An 18,177-nucleotide genomic window follows, 5' to 3' on the forward strand; every position below is an offset into this window, starting at 1 on the left:
TTTTTTTTCTGCGTTTTTTAACATTGTGCACTTGTTTTAGCTGGAATTTCATTCTGTCATTGTGACACGTGTGTTTCGTGGGTTTTTATCCTTTATACATTTCTACACATTCTTTTAGATCTGCTACACTAGTCACAACACTACGTACATAACTATAAGATGACCATTTGATGATGACCAGTATTAATTCTTAGCTAATTTTCCATAAATGCAGAAATTACGTAATTATTCCTTGGACACTCACTACATGAAAAGATAAACAAGGAAAAAGAAATGCTGCTTAGTTGCTGACATTCAGAAATGTAACAAGTTATCCTTTTCCTGAAATTTTCCTTGTGGAGCTTGGGTTGTGGAGGGGGATGGGGAAGGCTACTGTCTCCATTTACTGTCCCTCCCAAACACACAAGAGCAGCAGACTGGCACTTGAGCAAGTTATTGTTCTTATCTGACAGAAATTTCTTTCTCTGTTTTCCTATTTCCCTCACATCGACCAAATGCTAGAATGCTAGATAGTGGAGAAGTGGAGAAAAAGCAGCAGCTCTCAATATGTACAGTATTTGTCCTTTGTTCAGACCTGCAAAAAGAGAGTAAAGCCCATTCATTTTAATTAGAGCAGCACCAAAAGGCAAATACCAGCCTTACAGCTTCCAAAAGTACTCGGAGTAATCAAGTTTTTTTTTTGTCTTTTGAGCACCTGGGGTAGGGGCCTGTGGGTAAGTCCTGGTGGCAGTCAGAGCTGGGCTTTTCCAGCTCTGTCTCTCTGCTGCGGGTCCCCAAGCAAAGTCACACTTCTGTGCCCCCGCCAGGTACAAATGGGGATATTGATGCCTACTCCCTCTTGTAAAACATACTGAACAGATTCAAATGCTGTCCAGTGGAAGAGCTAACATACTTCCAAAATAGCCACAATGATCCATACGGGGCTTGGTCCTGCAATCTTCATCCAGTCAAAACTCCCTGAAGTCAAATGGAGTTTTGCCTGAATACAAAATGAAAGACAAGGCCAATTGCAGCGTTCCTCTTGTTTCCACTGCAGTTTTCTAATTTGTTTCATGGACAAAAGTTGTTCTTAACTGTAAAGTAAATTAGCAAAATATTCATATCAGCGTTAGGTGACAAATACTGCCACATTCCAACTCCAGTCATCTCGTAGAGCAGTCGTAGTTACAATAGATTACAAACATCCGTGAGCTCCTGACTGCCTGCTCAGCTCTACCATTGATTAGTTAAGTGACATGGCCAAGCAGTCACCATTTACAAAATCACAATTTGCCAAGAGTTGCCATGCTGTGGTATGGGAGACAACCCCCCTCTCCCTTTTTTTTTTTAAAGAATAAGTAATTGACATCTGTTGGGAAATAATTACTTTTTAATGGAGACCATTGTAAGTGATGTGTGAATAATTTTCAGAATCTTAGCTGGAAGTTGCTGTACAAGTATTTTTGTTAAAAAGCAAACAAGCAAATTAAATGAAACGCATCTATGTTTATACATCATTAGCATGGTAAGCATAGAGCCAGATGCTGCCCTGGATCGCATTGATGTCAATGGGATGCAGTTTTGGATATTTAAATTAATTTAAATAATTAAAACAGGTCATTGTTGATCCTTAATTCATATCAGTGCACTTTTGTTTTCTCTCAGTGATGTAAATCCCTGCTGGATTGAAGAATGGAAGCCCTATTTCCTGATTCGATTCCTTTGTGCAATCTTAATGTCAGGCAACTATTCCCTTTTGTATTCATCTTCATTTAACTGAGTTATTATCTGTGTGTGGGTAGTTCCATTGTCCATTTCCATAGAATACTGAATTACATACAGTCAAGTATTGATACTTAATTAAGCAAGATAGGATTTATATGGCATTGGTTCTTCTTATGCTGAATGTGTTTTGTACTCCAGATGAATGGGCCATGCTGTCTTAAAATCCACGTTTATTTCTTCCGGCAAAACCTCAAGAAGATTTTAGTAACAAAGGCCCCGATTCTGCTCTCACCGTCACCAGCATAATGTCATTGACTTCTGACGAAATATTCCTGACTTGCACCACTGAAAGGGAGACTGCAGACTGTCTCGTTCATAGTTCACATCACTTCCCAGCAAGAAACACTATCCTGAACTCATCCCTTGTGTCAATCTCTTGCCCTCAGTGACAAATGTGAGCTAATGTGTAAAGGTTACTTTTCAGCAACAAACATCATGGCAAACCGTAAAGAAAACAAAGTGTAACTAGGGAATTAAAAAGCAGGGAACTGGACTCAGGGTTGCCGGAACCTTCCCAAAGGTGGGGGCGTTAGGGGCTCCCATCCTCTGGGGCTCTGCCCCAGAGACCCCACCTCTCTCCCCTAGAGGCTCTGACCCCTGCCAAGCTGGAAGCTGGAGAAGGGCCGGGGAACCCACCCTCCCCCAGCCCGGGGTGCCAAAAGCAGCCCCTGGCCCATGTCCCCAGGCCCCCAGCCCAGGTGGAGGGTCCGTGGCTCCCCACAGCTGACCGCAGTGCTGCTCTTACCATAGCCAGGGTGCGCTCCGAAGTGTCCCCACCCCCCCATCTGGAGCCATGCAGGCAGTTGTGGGGAGCTGGCGCCAAGTTGCAGACCCTCCACCTGCCTTGGGCTGAGTGGAGAGCCTGGGGGGCGGGGATATGGGCCGGGACCTGCTCTCAGCCCCGGGCCCAGGCTCCCTTCCCAAGACGGGCTCCATGCTGGCCTGGCTGGGGGAGGGGGGGAGTAGAGAGGGAGGGGGGCAGGGTCAGCCTGGGCAAAAAGTGGGAGCACCCTGCCTCCCCCTGGTAAACTGCACCAGCGTGCTTTTAAATATCCAAATGCACATTCTACCACCATTCTGCACTTGCTCAGCTTGTAGTTGAACAACTCCTGACTACTGTCCAGGCTGCCTGTGTACGGCTTCATGAGCCATGGCATTAAGGGGTAGACTGGGTCTCCAAGGATAACTACAGGCATTTCAACATCCCCAACTGTTATTTTCTGGTCTGGGAAGAAAGTCCCTTGCCGCAGCTTTCGAAACAGACCAGAGTTCCTGAAGATGCGAGTGTCATGCACCTTTCCCGACCATCCCACATTGATGTTGATGAAACATCCCTTGTGATCCACCAGTGCTTGCAGCACCACTGAAAAGTACCCCTTTCAGTTTATGTACTCGCTGGCTTGGTGCTCCGGTGCCAAGATAGGGATATGGGTTCCGTCTGTCCCCCCACCACAGTTAGGGAATCCCATTGCAGCAAAGCCATCCACTATGGCCTGCACGTTTCCCAGAGTCACTACCCTTGATATCAGCAGCTTTTTGATTGCGTTGGCTACTTGGATCACAGCAACCCCCAAAGTAGATTTGTCCATTTCAAATTGATGCCCGACTGACTGGTAGCTGTCTGGCCTTGCAAGCTTCCACAGGGCTATCGCCACTCGCTTCTCAACTGTGAGGGCTGCTCTCATCTTGGTATCCTGGTGCTTCAAGGAAGGGAAAGCAAGTCACAAAGTTCCATGAAAGTGCCCTTACGCATGCGAAAGTTTCGCAGCCACTGGGAATGTCCCAGACCTGCAACAATTAACCTGTTCAATTAACACCATGATGTGCACATTGCTGGGGCCTGTACTTTATGAGAAGTCTATATCCATATCTATGTCCTCATCACTCTCGTCACCACGCTGCCATCACCTCCTTGCCTGGTTTTGCTTTTGCAGGTTCTGGTTCTGCATATCCTGCTGGATAATGTGCGTGGTGTTTACAGTGCTCATAATTGCCGTGGTGATCTGGGCTGGCTCCATGTTCCCAGTGCTACGGCATCTGCACTGAAAAAAGGCGTGAAACGATTGTCTGCTGTTGCTCTGACAGAGGGAGGGGCGACTGACGATGTGGCTTACAGGGTTGGCTTACAGAGAATTAAAATCAACAAAGGGGGTGGCTTTGCATCAAGGAGAAACACGAACAACTGACACAGAATGGCCCCCCTCAAGGACTGAACTCAAAACCCTTGGTTTAGCAGGCCGTTGATTTCATGGACGGGGGGAAGGAAGGGGGAGCAAATGAATACAAAACAAATCTGATCTATTTCTTGTTTTGATCCACTCCATCTATCTTATCCATCGTAGGCTGGCAGCAGACGGTGCAGTACGACTGCTAGCCATCATCATCTCCTGGCTTCCTACCAGAAGATGGTGCAGTACAATTGCCGGGAGGACTGAGTCTCCATGAGATGAAACTTGAAAAGGGAATGACCTGGCTGAGTCACTCCCATGTCTGCCCAGGTGCCCTTGACTGACCTCTCCAAGGTCAGCTAAAAAAGCACCCAGGCGTACGATGATGATGGTTACCAATCGTAAGGCACCGTCTGCTGCCAAAAGGCAATGAGCTGCTGCTGTGTAGCAATGCAGTACCGTGTCTGCCAGCACCCAGGAGACATACTGTGACGGTGAGCTGAGTGGGCTCCATGCTTGCCGTGGTATGGCGTCTGCACGGGTAACCCAGGAAAAAAGGCGTGAAATGATTGTTTGCCATTGCTTTCATGGAAGGAGGGAGGGGAGCCTGACGACATGTACCCAGAACCCCCCGCAACACTGTTTTTGCCTCATCAGGCATTGAGATCTCAACCCAGAATTCCAATGAGCGGCAGAGACTGCAGGAACTGTGGGATAGCTACCCACAGTGCACTACTCTGTAAGTCGATGCTAGCCTCAGTACTGTGGATGCAAGCCGCTGACTTAATGCACTTAGAGCATTTTATGTGGGGACACACACAATCGACTGTATAAAAATGATTTCTAAAAAACCAACTTCTATAAATCTGACCTAATTTCATAGTGTAGACCTGGGGTAGGCAACCTATGGCACATGTGCCAAAGGTGGCACACGAGCTGATTTTCAGTGGCACTCACACTGCCTGGGTCCTGACCACCGGTCCGGGGGGCTCTGCATTTTAATTTAATTTTAAATTAAGCTTCCTAAACATTTTAAAAACCTTATTTACTTTACATACAACAATAGTTTAGTTATATATTATAGACTTATAAAAAGAGACCTTCTAAAAATGTTAAAATGTATTACTGGCACGCGAAACCTTAAATTAGAGTGAATAAATGAAGACTCGGCACAGCACTTCTGAAAGGTTGCTGACCCCTGGTGTAGACATACCCTTAGGTTGGTTGCAACATGTCAAAGGCATTTTATTCTCAAGCAATTGCAAAATGGGGAGAGTACACAAGGCAGGTCGCCCAAAAGCTAACCAACTAAGGCAAGCATTTATACCTTTTGTTCCATACAGTAATGATCAACAACTACATTTTGTTTATACATATTCCTTCCTGATATCTTACTTGCCTCAGCAGTACTTGCTATAGTCTGTGTTCCATTCTTATTTAACACAAGGTCAAAAGAGTCTCTCTTACAGTCAGTTCCTATTCGCTTTCTCGCTTTCTATCCATCTAGGCCCTGCTTTCAAGTCTCGCGTTATTAGAGTCAGTGTCAGCCCGATTTTGTTAGCTTGACTCTTGCTGGATTGCTAGAGACAAACTAAGATCTTTATGTTCAATTCCCTTTATTTCTTTCTCCACTTCCACACTCCACAGCACAACTATCAGTCTTAAACCTCCATTTTCATTAAATCTTGTATTTCAGACCTACATCAAATGCTTCAACCTTATGGGTTTTGATTGGATGCAATGACAATGCATGGTTAGTATGGACATGAAAAGTGTTGTTATTATTATTACATATTTTACAACAATAATAACATAATCCTAAAATAAACAACAATAAAAGCAATAACATTCCCATGGTAATAATACGATGGGGTTGTTATACAATTTTAGTCACAAAGCACAGTACATCATATTTAGTACATAAAGTAGACATCCTATAAGCTATATGAAAGGCATATTTTTCAACTTGATATATATTTTGAAGCATATGAATTTGCCATTATAATTCAGAAATTCTCTGAACCTCTAGTAGCAGTGAATGTTAATTTTGGAACCGGTCACGTACTAAGGCAGTCCAATTAAAGGGTATCTAAAACCTAAGGGCTGATTGTAAAATTCTATCTGCAGGCCAATAAATAATATAATTGCCTGCAGCAGTGGTGAAATTTAAAATGTATACCTTGTAAAGTGGTGGCCTTAACATGCACACAGCTGTCATTAGTTTGGAAAAGCAGGTGTCCTGTCAGGGTAGTTCCTTGTCCTATACCGTCCCAACAGACATTGTCATAAACAGTGACAACTTCCCCTGGCTTCAGTTTACTTACACACTGAACCTGGGGGGTTCTAACGGCCAGAGGGTCCATTAACTCCCTACCCTATCCAAATGTCAGGTGTTATCCCAGGAGCACTGACCATAAATCAATTAGGCATACCACATGGTTTAATTTCCCAAATATCATGGTGAATTATCCAATCCCACTTGCATCCTCCCCATGGACCTGGCAGGATTTGGTATGTGGCAGCCCACACCCCTCCAACCGGCCCGTATGCTTGGAAGGAGCACTGCAAACATCTGCACTTCCACCCCGAAAATGTCCCAAGTATGTCTCCATGGCCACAAATCAGATGGCATTCCTGAAGCACTGTAAGGGCAGTGGGCCAAGCCTGATGCCCAAGATGCTCAAGATCACTTTGAATGGCCATGAGTTGGTCATTCGGAAAATCCCTTTTTCTAAACAGATCCCACCACAATTCTTTTTCTGCCTCAATGATATTCAATACCATCTCTGTCAACAGCTTCTGGGTCATTGAGCTAAGGGCAAAAATAACATGTAATTCACAAGCCCCAGCCTGTGGCTTTTTCCAGTTGCCGTAATTTCTCATCAAATTATTGGCCTTGTAAATGTTCCAAATTGCTGCTGCATATTGGCACCATCCCATAGGGATCACTAAGGTGTAAAGGCCTTGGCCATAGGGTTTCATTAAAGTATATGGTATTGTCTGTATTAGAATGTGTCACAAGTGTGGTGGCAAACGTGGAGGATATGGTGGGGGTAATGTTTGTGGCAGCAAGGCGTCTTTGGTATTCGCCATCTGAAAGCCAGTTAGGGAGGCCAGTGCATTCTGATGGTAATTGTCCATAAGCACAGTTCCCAGTCCCTGGAAGAAACCCAAACCACCACTTAATACCACAGTCCGAAGCGCAGTTCCCACAAGTTCCTCCTTACCAGGTTACGAAACTCCGTCTCTTCCACCAGGACCGATTTTTAATGTCTTTTGTAGTCAAGAATCCCTGGACTTTGGCAATTTCAGTGGAAAAAACATAACTTATTCTTCTTTCCTGGAACAGTTGTGGTTCAGCCTCATACAGGGAAGAGGTTACCAGCACGTCACCCTGTAATAACCGGGTTCCTCCGTCAGTTGGTGAATGTATGGTGGTTCTGTTAATGGACAAGGTAGAGCTTACTAGAACTTCACCTTGTCCTTTTTTTCCTGCTGTCCAGAAGGAGGAAAAGATGTATCAAAAGGAGGGACAGACTGATCAGCAGTCAGAGGGTCATCTCAAGCATGGGTCCAGGCAGTTAGTCCTTGGCACTTCACAGCGATGTTGGTAGTTTGCAGAACTTGGTAAGGGCCTTTACAGAGGGGGGTCAGGGCGGTCTTTTGCTGATGGACTTTTATGTAGACCCAGTCTCCTGGTTCCAGCAAGTGGCAGGGTTGATCAGGATCCTTGGGTAATGCTTCTTTCGCTTGCGTCTAAAAAGACCTGACACATTTCATTAGTGCCTGAAAATAATTAAACATTGTGTCATCCATTAAATGAAAGTCTATTTGGGCAAAGGGCAGTGGGGCACAGCAGGTAGTCGCAGCGGGCGCCCTGTCAGGATCTCATGTGGGCTAAGTCCAGTCTTTCGGTTGGGGTAGCCCTCATATTCATCAATGGTAATGGGAAGGCATCTGGCCAATTTAAGTTTGTTTCTGCTCTTGGCCCGTTTATTTTTCAAAATCCCATTTTGATGTTCCACTGTCCCCAGCAGACTGTGGATGGTGGGGGCAGTGGAGATTGTGTTGGATCTGCAAAGCTGCACATAACTCTTTTACAATCTGTCCAGTAAACATGCATTCCATAATCACTGTTGATTCTCACAAACCTAGGAATGAAATCTTTAAGCAAAATTGTTTACATCAGTCTTGGCATCTGCCCTTCTGCAAGGGAAGGCCTCAATCCAGTTTACAAATACATCAACTAAAACTAACACATACTCATAATTACATTTAGACATTTGAATAAAATCAATCTGAATATTTACAAAAGGTCCCCAGGAAGGGGAATGTGCTGCCTGCCTAACCGTAACAGCTTTATCAACATTATGTTGCTGGAAGATTACACGCTGTTGGCAGTATTGCTGGGCCACAGTAGAAAAATCAGGTGCAAACCAGTCTTGTTTAACTACAGCAATCATCCCCCTTTTGCTCATATGTGCCATTCTGTGGTGCACACAAGCCAAATAGGGCAAGAGCACCCTGGGCACAACCAGGCAGCCATCCGGGAAGTGCCAAGGGCGATCAGGATGTAACGTGCACCCAGCAACACTCCAAGAACAATTTTTCGGCTGCTCAGTTGGTATCAGCTTTTCCTATTTTTCTGAAAGACAAAGAGAACATGTTTCTACCCCTTCGGGGTTGGCAGATTATTGCTTAAAATATTCCTTTTTTTTTACAAATACCCTTGCTGATTGCAGGCAAAACTGAGGAATTACTCCCCATATTTTCCTGTATTTGTTGTATAGGCAGATCAGGTTACAATGGCTTCTATCTTTATCATTTAGGTGATTTGCATTAACACAGACATTCTCGGCTTGCTTTTGGATTCAAAGTTATCAGCCACTTGGAGACTCTGTCTCAAAATGACACAATTAACTTTTAACTCCTGCTTTCAAACACACAGTGATTTGAAAAAGAAAACACAACCCATTTTGGCTCCCCTTTGGCAAAGTGACCACTGATTACACAGAGCCACCTTAAGGCTTAGTGTGGGGCATGGTCTTTCTTTCTTTCTTTCACTACAGCTTTTATCTGCTATTTGTTGCCAAAACCAGATTTAAAAGCTTTTCCCATTCTCCTGGCTTTGACTGCCCTGCTGCAGCCACAACTTTGGTCTTATTTAAAAACATTTTAAATCTTGTAAAGCATTAAGTTACCTTAAGGGTTAAATGCTAAATACCAAAATTAAACAACACTTATTTCCTGTGTCTGGCAAAAGTATTCTCGGTTTTGCAATTTTAAAACAACACCAATTCATCTCAAACTTATAAAACAGAGATTGTACACACTGGGAGTGTTCTTTAGCAAATTCGACTAACTTATTGATAGTCAAATGATTCCACTTAAATAACCTCTTGCCTGGATTGTTTAAAGAAATTCCTTTCGAAATAGTGTCTATTTCTCCTTCAGAATGGCTGCAAACAAACCAACCCGTTTCCCAATTTTTCTTTCTGCTACCTGCAAGCTTGTCTGGGCCCTATCCATTTCCCCTCACTGCATTGTTCCTTTCCATAGGCACAGGCTTTGTTTCACTACCAATTTAGCAAGGAGGCTAAATGACTGGAAGTTAACTAATGTAACACCAATATTTAAAAAGGGCTCTAGAGGTGATCCTGGTAATTACAGACCGGTAAGTCTAATGTCGGTACCGGGCAAATTAGTCGAAACAATAGTTAAGAATAAAATTGTCAGACACATAGAAAAACATAAACTGTTGAGCAATAGTCAACATGGTTTCTGTAAAGGGAAATCGTGTCTTACTAATCTATTAGAGTTCTTTGAAAGGGTCAACAAACATGTGGACAAGGGGGATCCAGTGGACATAGTGTACTTAGATTTCCAGAAAGCCTTTGACAAGGTCCCTCACCAAAGGCTCTTATGTAAATTAAACTGTCATGGGATAAAAGGGAAGGTCTTTTCATGGATTGAGAACAAGAGTTAAAAGACAGGGAACAAAGGGTAGGAATTAATGGTAAATTCTTAGAATGGAGAGGGGTAACTAGTGGTGTTCCCCAATGGTCATCCTCGGACCAATCCTATTCAACTTATTCATAAATGATCTGGAGAAAGGGGTAAACAGTGAGGTGGCAAAGTTTGCAGATGATACTAAACTGCTCAAGATAGTTAAGACCAAAGCAGACTGTGACAAACTTCAAAAAGATCTCACAAAACTAAGTGATTGGCCAACAAAATGGCAAATGAAATTTAATGTGGATAAATGTAAAGTAATGCACATTGGAAAAAATAACCCCAACTATACATACAATATGATGGGGGCTAATTTAGCTAGAACAAGTCAGGAAAAAGATATACTGGCACTAGAAAAGGTTCAGAAAAGGGCAACTAAAATGATTAGGAGTTTGGAACGGGTCCCATATGAGGAGATATTAAAGAGGCTAGGACTCTTCAGCTTGGAAAAGAGGAGACTAAGGGGGGATATGATAGAGGTATATAAAATTATGAGTGATGTGGAGAAAGTGGATAAGGAAAAGTTATTTACTTATTCCCATAATACAAGAACTAGGAGTCACCAAATGAAATTAATAGGCAGCAGGTTTAAAACAAATACAAGGAAGTTCTTCTTCATGCAGTGCACAGTCAACTTGTGGAACTCCTTACCTGAGGAGGCTGTGAAGGCTAGGACTATAATTGCGTTTAAAAGAGAACTGGATACATTCATGGAGGACAAGTCCATTAATGGCTATTAGCCGGGATGGGTAAGGAATGGTCCCTAGCCTCTGTTTGTCAGAGGATGGAGATGGATGGCAGGAGAGCAATCATTTGATCATTGCCTGTTAGGTCCACTCCCTCTGGGGCCCCTGGCATTGGCCACTGTCGGTAGACAGGATACTGGGCTAGATGGACCTTTGGTCTGACCCGGTATGGCCATTCTTATGTTCTTATGTAAGGAGGGTGGGCTTCTCAACTAACCTCCACCCCTCCTGATCCCTTTCCTTAACAATATCACTCACAAGGGTCACCCAAATCATCCCCCATGAGACTTGCCACCTGGACAGAATGCACAGACAATTGGCGTTTTAATTGTTTATCATTTTCTCTAGCTGTCAGGTACACAACTTTTCCCCTTTTTTTTTCCAGCTCCTCCTATTGCTACGACTGAGTAGACACACCTTCAACCTTCTTTTTTCATACTCACAAACACGCCGCCCGGGCTGGCTAGGCCTAGGGGTAGAAGAGTCAGAGAGAGAGAGCGAGAGAGAGAGAGAGAGGTGGACGGGAGGTTATCTTGTGCACAGGTTGTCCAGAGGTACACTGCAAAAATCTCCAACTTGCTTCTGCTCTTGGGTTTTTCCCACCCTGGGGTCTCTTGGGGCATCCCTTTCAGAGACCTTTGCTCAGTATTCCAGTCCAGGCCGACTGCCTGTGGTTTCTTCAGCGCCCCCAAACCACACCGGCTCCAGGGTCGCAAAGGCAGACTGTTGGGTCTCACTGGGCGGCCAACCTTTGCAAATGTAATCTCAGTCTTGTAACCTGTGTTGCCTTTGTTTGCCTCTGTCTGTATTTTCACAGCCAGTTAGGGCTGAAAGCAGTTTTTTTCTTTGTACTTGGCATGGTCTGTGTTGATTCTTGACCTTGAATGCAGAGCAGCTTTCTCTTTATCCCTAGGCCAAGCTGAATTTTTCAAATTAACCCGTTCCCTTCCCTCTTTGCTTTCATCCTTAACTAATTGGGGATATAAAGGAGCTGAGGGGGGTGATGAAGTGGTTTGGGCCGGGAGGCATCCGGATGCTTTATATTTTGTTTTAAATCCTGCACTTGAGTCTTTAATTTTTACTGAGAGTCCTTCAGATTCCTCACTCAGGACTCATGGAGTTTCTTTGTAGCTTCCTCCCACCAATAGACAAAGTGCTCCCATTGTATATCAGAGGCTTTTGGTGATGTAAGGATTCCTCTGAGGTATGTGAGTTTAGCTAAATCAAAGGTACCTTTTATTGGGAATTGTTTAGATGGATTATCACGCGCGTAACAGTTCCAATTTTCCAAATGCCTGCAGGGTCTAGGACCATAACGCATGTACATGTAATATGAAGGGGTGCCCTTTGGTGGTGAGGGGGAATTCTTACACTGTCCCCCACCCATTTTCCAATCACACACGCAGGGGAGGGCGTCCTGTCTGCTAGCAGCTCAGAAGCTAAAGAAAGGTCTCACACTCTCCAGGGAGGACACCCTGTCCACTAAGTCAACGTCTCATAAGCTAGAAAGGATTTCCCACACACTCTGGGAAATGCCCTGTCCACTCAGCAGCTCATGAGCTAAAGAAAATTCTCACTCTCTCACCTCCCCAGGAAAGGGTCCACTGGGGTCAGTGGCTCATAAGTAAGGTGCAAATTCCTATCCGCTGGGTCACAAGGTTCGGCTGACTCTCCTTGCTTTCAGAACTCCCACATGGGGTAGCCCTGGTGCAGCTGGAGTCAGCTTAAGCCTTCGACCTGGTCAGCAGCTCATACCCTTTTTTCTTTTTTTTCTTTTTCATTCACACACACACATTCACTCCCCATATCTTGATGCATCTCATTTAACAATAACCTTAATTCATTATGTCCGGACTCAATACAACATTTCCCTATTCTTGAAGCAGTAACAACCCCTCAGCACCGGTGCATTAACCTTATTAACCTTTTTGAGGACCTCAGTCACTAACTTACTTGAGGGTGGCAATAAACTGTTCCTCAGCACTGCAATGACTAACCTTACTGGAGGGTGGCAACAAATCCCTCCGAACCGCTCTGCATCTGATCTTGTTGCAAAACCACACGTTCGGATGGCGTAAGCCCAAAGGCACAGACAGTCCCATGGCAGTCCTCCTCTGATACCCCCCATAGAGATTTCAAAAGGTCTCTTACCTCTATTGTGGCTCCATGGGGGTTGAAGGGGAATGGTCTGGAGTAATTTGCCGCTGTCCCAGCTGGGTGTTTGCCATCCGAGTCACGGCACCAAATTGTGGAAGAATAACACAGTCTGCGCTCTTAGGTTGGTTGCAACACGTCAGAGGCAGTTTATACTCAAACAATTGCAAAAGGGGGAGAGTGCACAATGGCAGGTCTCCCAAAAGATAACCAACTAAGGCAAGCATTTATACCTTTTGTTCCATACAGTAATGGTTAACAACTATATTTTGTTTATACATATTCCTTCCTGATATCTTACTTGCCTCAGCAGTACGTGCTATAGTCTGTGTTCCATTCTTATCTAACACAAGGTCAAAACAACCTCTCTTACAGTCTGTGCCTATTTGCTTTCTCGCTTTCTATCTGCCTAGGCCCTGCTTTCAAGTCTCGCATTATTAGAGTCAGTGTCAGCCCGACTTTGTTAGCTTGACTCTTTGATTTCTAGAGACAAACTATGATCTCTATGTTCAATTCCCTTTATCTCCTTCTCCACTTCCACAGTTTTTACCACATTTTAATATATTGTTTCATTAAGATCCTGCAATACATCCTGACCAGACAAATTATATACCATGAAAAGTTCACTCCAGTATGAATGGGACTGCAGTTAACAGCCAGTATATTAAGAGAAGCTGTCAAAAAAAACAGTGCAATCCTCCTTTGGAGTACAATCTACTTGTCATGGGCAACATCATCAGTGGCAAGGTTTTTGTGAATGAACTGTTGGTGTAAATGCTATGGCTGCTCTCCATTTTAATCCCATTAAACACCAGGTTCAGTGCTTCTTAAAACTAAGAACGGAGCAGCATGGCCATTAAAGGAAGAAAACATGATCTTTGTGCTCCCCAATGACTGAAAGAAGTTTTACTAACAAGTGGGGGTGGACGCAGAAATTGTATCCCTATCTCAGCATGAGCAAGTGGGTTAAAAAAAATCAGATTCCATACACCAGCATCGCTCCCTCCCTCACCCGGCCTTCACTTTTGTTGCTTAATCTTTGAAGTATTGAAAGGTTTGGGTAACCTTTCTTTCATTTTTATTATTTTTACACGTACTACCTCTAGGGGGCATTTTGCCATTATGTATTTCTCTGAACAGCAAGATTCCACTAGTACCATATGGCAATGTTCTTTTTTTAGTCTTAGTGCCTCCTCTTATATAATGAATTGATTTTTATGATGTACTTGCATGACCCATACTTGCTTGGGTTAGAAAGCGAAGCATTTTATTTCCCTAGTTTCTTCAAGGAGCCCATCTATAAATTTCTTTTCTACAGGCAGAGACTTAATGGTCCACTTGTGCAACATAAGAAAACTGAAGGTTGCTTCCTATTTCAGTGATACTTGATGATGTGCTTCTGATGGCTTTGTGAAATTATTACCCCCACCCCACACACTTAGCTGCTATCACATTAAAACCAGTTCTTCACTGTTCCATTTTTTAAAAAACGCTGCTGCATTTTAACATTTTCTGAGAAAAATAGACTTTTTGGGTTAAGTGAAAAATCAATTGTCAACTCATATTTAAATCCGATTGTACTAATTCCCACCCTGCTTGTTATAGTTAAGTGTTCATCACCTTATTTAACCCAAGCCGCTTTCACCCACCCACTGATCCATTTACTTGGTTTCTTTTTCCCCCCACCATGCAGACAGAGCAGCTGGTTACTCTTTGGATTCTCTTTATTGTCACAGTTGCTGGAAACTCCATCGTGCTGCTCTCTACGTGGAAGAGGAAGAGGAAATCCCGAATGACCTTTTTTGTAACACAGTTAGCCATCACAGGTATTGTCTGGGAAGGGGGATATGGACTGGGATGGGGGGTAGGGTTAAGACCAGCAGTTTTCATTACTTTGATATGCAAATACAAGATGAAATGTGAATAATTCAGTTTCCATGTAGAATAAAGACTTCTCTTGAGGGCAAATTCAGCCCCGGAGTAAGCAGGTACAACTCCATTGAATTCAATGCAATTTCTATTTGAACGAGGCTTGAATTTGGTCCTTGATCTAAAAAGACACTCCACTAGTTGTGATGGACACAGGTGCTAATTTGACAGCTTAATGGAGGTTTATCTGGGAGTCTGAATTTGTGCCACTTCCCCGTTCCCAGGTGTCATCACAGACCTGTTTATATTACACTGGATTAGAATGAATCTCCAGTGCTCTTCTGCTAAAAACTTTTAAAAGACTAATATCCCTAAATGCATGCATACCTTGCTGCAAGAAAACAGCTTCCTATCTGCAAAATCAGGTGTTCTGGTTTGTCACAAAAATGTGTATGTAGAAGTGCTAATGGGAGGAGGGAGGCACTGTTTTCTAGACTGGGAGAAAAGAGGTCCCATCCACAGCTCAGTGGAGAAAGACTCCTAGTGACTGCAATGGGTTTTGCATCAGGCCCTAAATGTATAAAGAAAGTTGATAGGAAATCAGTGTTTGGTAAAGCAGTAAACATGCCAGATAAGAATGAAATCAAACCATGACAGTGAAAAGTGCAGATATGGTTCACACCTGTGTCTAAAGAGCACTTGTCCGTGGCCTTCGGAATGACTGGATTGCAGATATTTAAAAAAAAACCTCCAGTGAGACTAGAACCACAACCCATAACAAAGTCTTCCCAATAACCCCTTCTACAAAATGATGCAAGTTGAAGTTTGCGCTATATTTATCATCATATGCAACATATATTTCAGGAACAATAAAACATTTCAGATAAAGAACAACCTCATATGTTCCCCTGCCCAATGACTTTGCAGCTATGCTTAGGATTCTGAGATGCAGTTTTTGTTTAAACTGGAAAAGTAACTGCACAGCTTCCTCAACCTCTTACCCCCTCACTTTACAAGTAAATGAATGCCTGCTACATGGGGAAGTAAAGAGGGCTAGGTTCTCTCCTGTACTAGAGCTCTCTTTGGCACAGAAGTGAGTGAAGAATCAAAGAGCTCATTACTGCTCCCTGATTCTGAGGGCCGGCCCATCCTGCAGGTGACCTAGAGCAGCCCGGCAGCAGCTCTAAATTGCACCACTGGCATAACATTCTTAATGAACCGTATGCCAGTGAAGGACAGATGTAGCACAGCTCTGCTCCACCATGCCATGACTCCAGAACACATCCCGTCTGCCAGGAACTCTTCAGGTTTGGAAATGGGAACACTTGTACCAGCAGGGAGTTCCCTTCTCTCGCTTGGATTAGCTATCTAGATTAGATATCTGAGTGGTGCACAGGGGCCAGCCCACAACTCTGTAGACAATCTGGGCCAAGGATTTTTACAAGCTAAGGAAGCAAATGTTTGTGGTAGTTCCTTTGTACAATACTGACAGATTATTACTGCTGTTCATTTCGTATGAGTCATACATAATGAAAGGTTTTGCTTATCACTCTTTTCAAGGGTGCATCAGCAGCATTTCTCATTAGCAAGCCCCTCCTTTCAGGGAGATAAGAGCATGGGTGACGCGTGACTCCTGCATTTGGGGAGGCTGGGAGCAAGCGCTGGAAGCTCCCTAAAAGTAGGAAGCCAGGCCCCCTGCTGTGCCCTGAGGCCCACCCCTTCTCAGCCTCCTCGCCTGAGGTCCCACCCCACTACCCACCGGGGCGGAGGGATGCGAGCGGCCGGTGGGTGGGAGCCTTGGGGGGGAAGGGGAGGAGTAGGGAGGGGGAGTGAGGGCAAGGTCTTGGGCGGGAAGAGGCAAGGCAGGAAGAGAAGCAGCACAGGCAGAGCAGTGGGCCAACACGCCTCTGGTTTGGGGGCCTCTTTTACCTGGCACCCATGGATCAGAGGATACTGTACTTATAGTAGTGCTGAGATCAGTGCTTCATTTGTAATGAAAGAGGTGCTGGGGCTATGAACTGCCAAGCCCCCGCACAAATTAAGCACTGGCTGAGATGCCCCAATCAAGGCTTGAGACCTGTCATGCTCAGCATTGTACAAATGAGCAGGAGAGAGTTCCTGCACCACAGAGCTCAACCTCTAGGGTTAAGACACACCAGGTGGAAAAAAACAGACAAAGGAGTGGCAGAATGGGAGGAGGGAGGATGGGGCAAAAGTCAGTGAAGCATGTTTTGCAAAATCAATTGATAGTCTCTGTTTGTTACCTGACTACTCATTATGGGATAGCAGCATCTTGTAGGCATCTCAGCAAAGGAACATCTGCAGGAGAGATTTAAAGGAGGAGAAGGTGATGGCCCTCACCTGTAAGGGGCAGCACAGGAAGGCTGGCATTGTTGTCAGAGCAAAGGCAGGCATCAGCACTGTCTGTAATACAATATGAAGCCCCTTAGGAACACTAGATGAAGGGTGTTATCCTAAAGACAAACTTCCTGTTTGATGCAGTAGAAAAGGAGGAGCTAGTGAAAGGATGTAAATAGGTGGGTGACCTGACTGGAGCAAATGAGCCAGGATGATAGTCCCAATGGCAGCGTCTTGATTGGACTTAAGGAGGGGAAAACTGGAGGAACCAGGGCTTGAGAGGTGGAGATTACGGTAGTTGCGGTACAAGACAAAGGCACAAACAAGAGCTTTGACAGTGTGGAGAGACAAAAAGGTGTATCTTTGGAATGTTGTGGATGAAAGTTAGGGCACGAATACACTACAAAATAAAATTGACCTAACTTACTTTGGCATATATATGCCATAGTAATTATGTTGCTTGTGCGTGTCTACACTTTGCTCCTTGTATTGGCGATGTGTGTCCTCGCAGAAGTGCTTCCACCTATTGAACTGTCAGTGTGGGGCATTGTGGGATGGCTTCTGAAAGCCAGCAGCAGTGGATGTAAGTAACTCGGTGTCTGCGCTGACACTATGTTGACCTAACTACGTCAACAAACTCTATGTCTCTTGTGGCGATGGAATTAAGTTGATGTAGTGGGCGAGTTTCATCAGTGGGGGTGAAATTTTAGTGTAGACTCTGAAGTCAAATGTAAGCTGCCTGGCATTGACCTAACTCTGTAGCGTAAACCAGGGGTCAGAAGGGGCACAGGGAAAAGGAACAAAGTTTCTCATCAGCTCACTTTTAGAAAAGGGATGTGCTCCATAGATAGCGAATAGGATTGTCGTTTGAGATAGGACAGGGTAAGGGCCAGAGGTGATTGGTGAAAGTGTTCATAGCTGTCAGGAGAGAACTGGGTAGCCAGACAATAATATTAGCTGTGAACACATTAGAAGGGGACAAGGGTTAGAAGCTAAGCAGCTGAAGTTAACTTCTTGTTTCAGAGGGAAAGGATGTCTTATTCTTCACTGCAAAGAGAGTAGAGTAAAGATTAAAATTCAAGAGGTTTAGTTTAGACTCAAACCCT

The 18,177-nt window shown here is 44.2% G+C and overlaps 1 protein-coding gene across 1 annotated transcript in view; it reads left to right on the top strand.

Annotated features, from left to right (window-relative positions):
• NPSR1 (neuropeptide S receptor 1) overlaps positions 1 to 18,177 on the top strand; it is a 94,894-nt gene that overhangs the window by 6,657 nt on the left and 70,060 nt on the right. The window contains exon 2 of the mRNA XM_039521508.1: positions 14,538 to 14,670. Within this exon, the coding sequence (XP_039377442.1) occupies positions 14,538 to 14,670 (133 nt within the window). The remainder of the gene's footprint in view (positions 1 to 14,537; positions 14,671 to 18,177) is intronic.

This window comes from Mauremys reevesii, linkage group 2 (assembly GCF_016161935.1).
Source record: "Mauremys reevesii isolate NIE-2019 linkage group 2, ASM1616193v1, whole genome shotgun sequence".
Lineage (NCBI taxonomy): Eukaryota > Metazoa > Chordata > Testudines > Geoemydidae > Mauremys > Mauremys reevesii.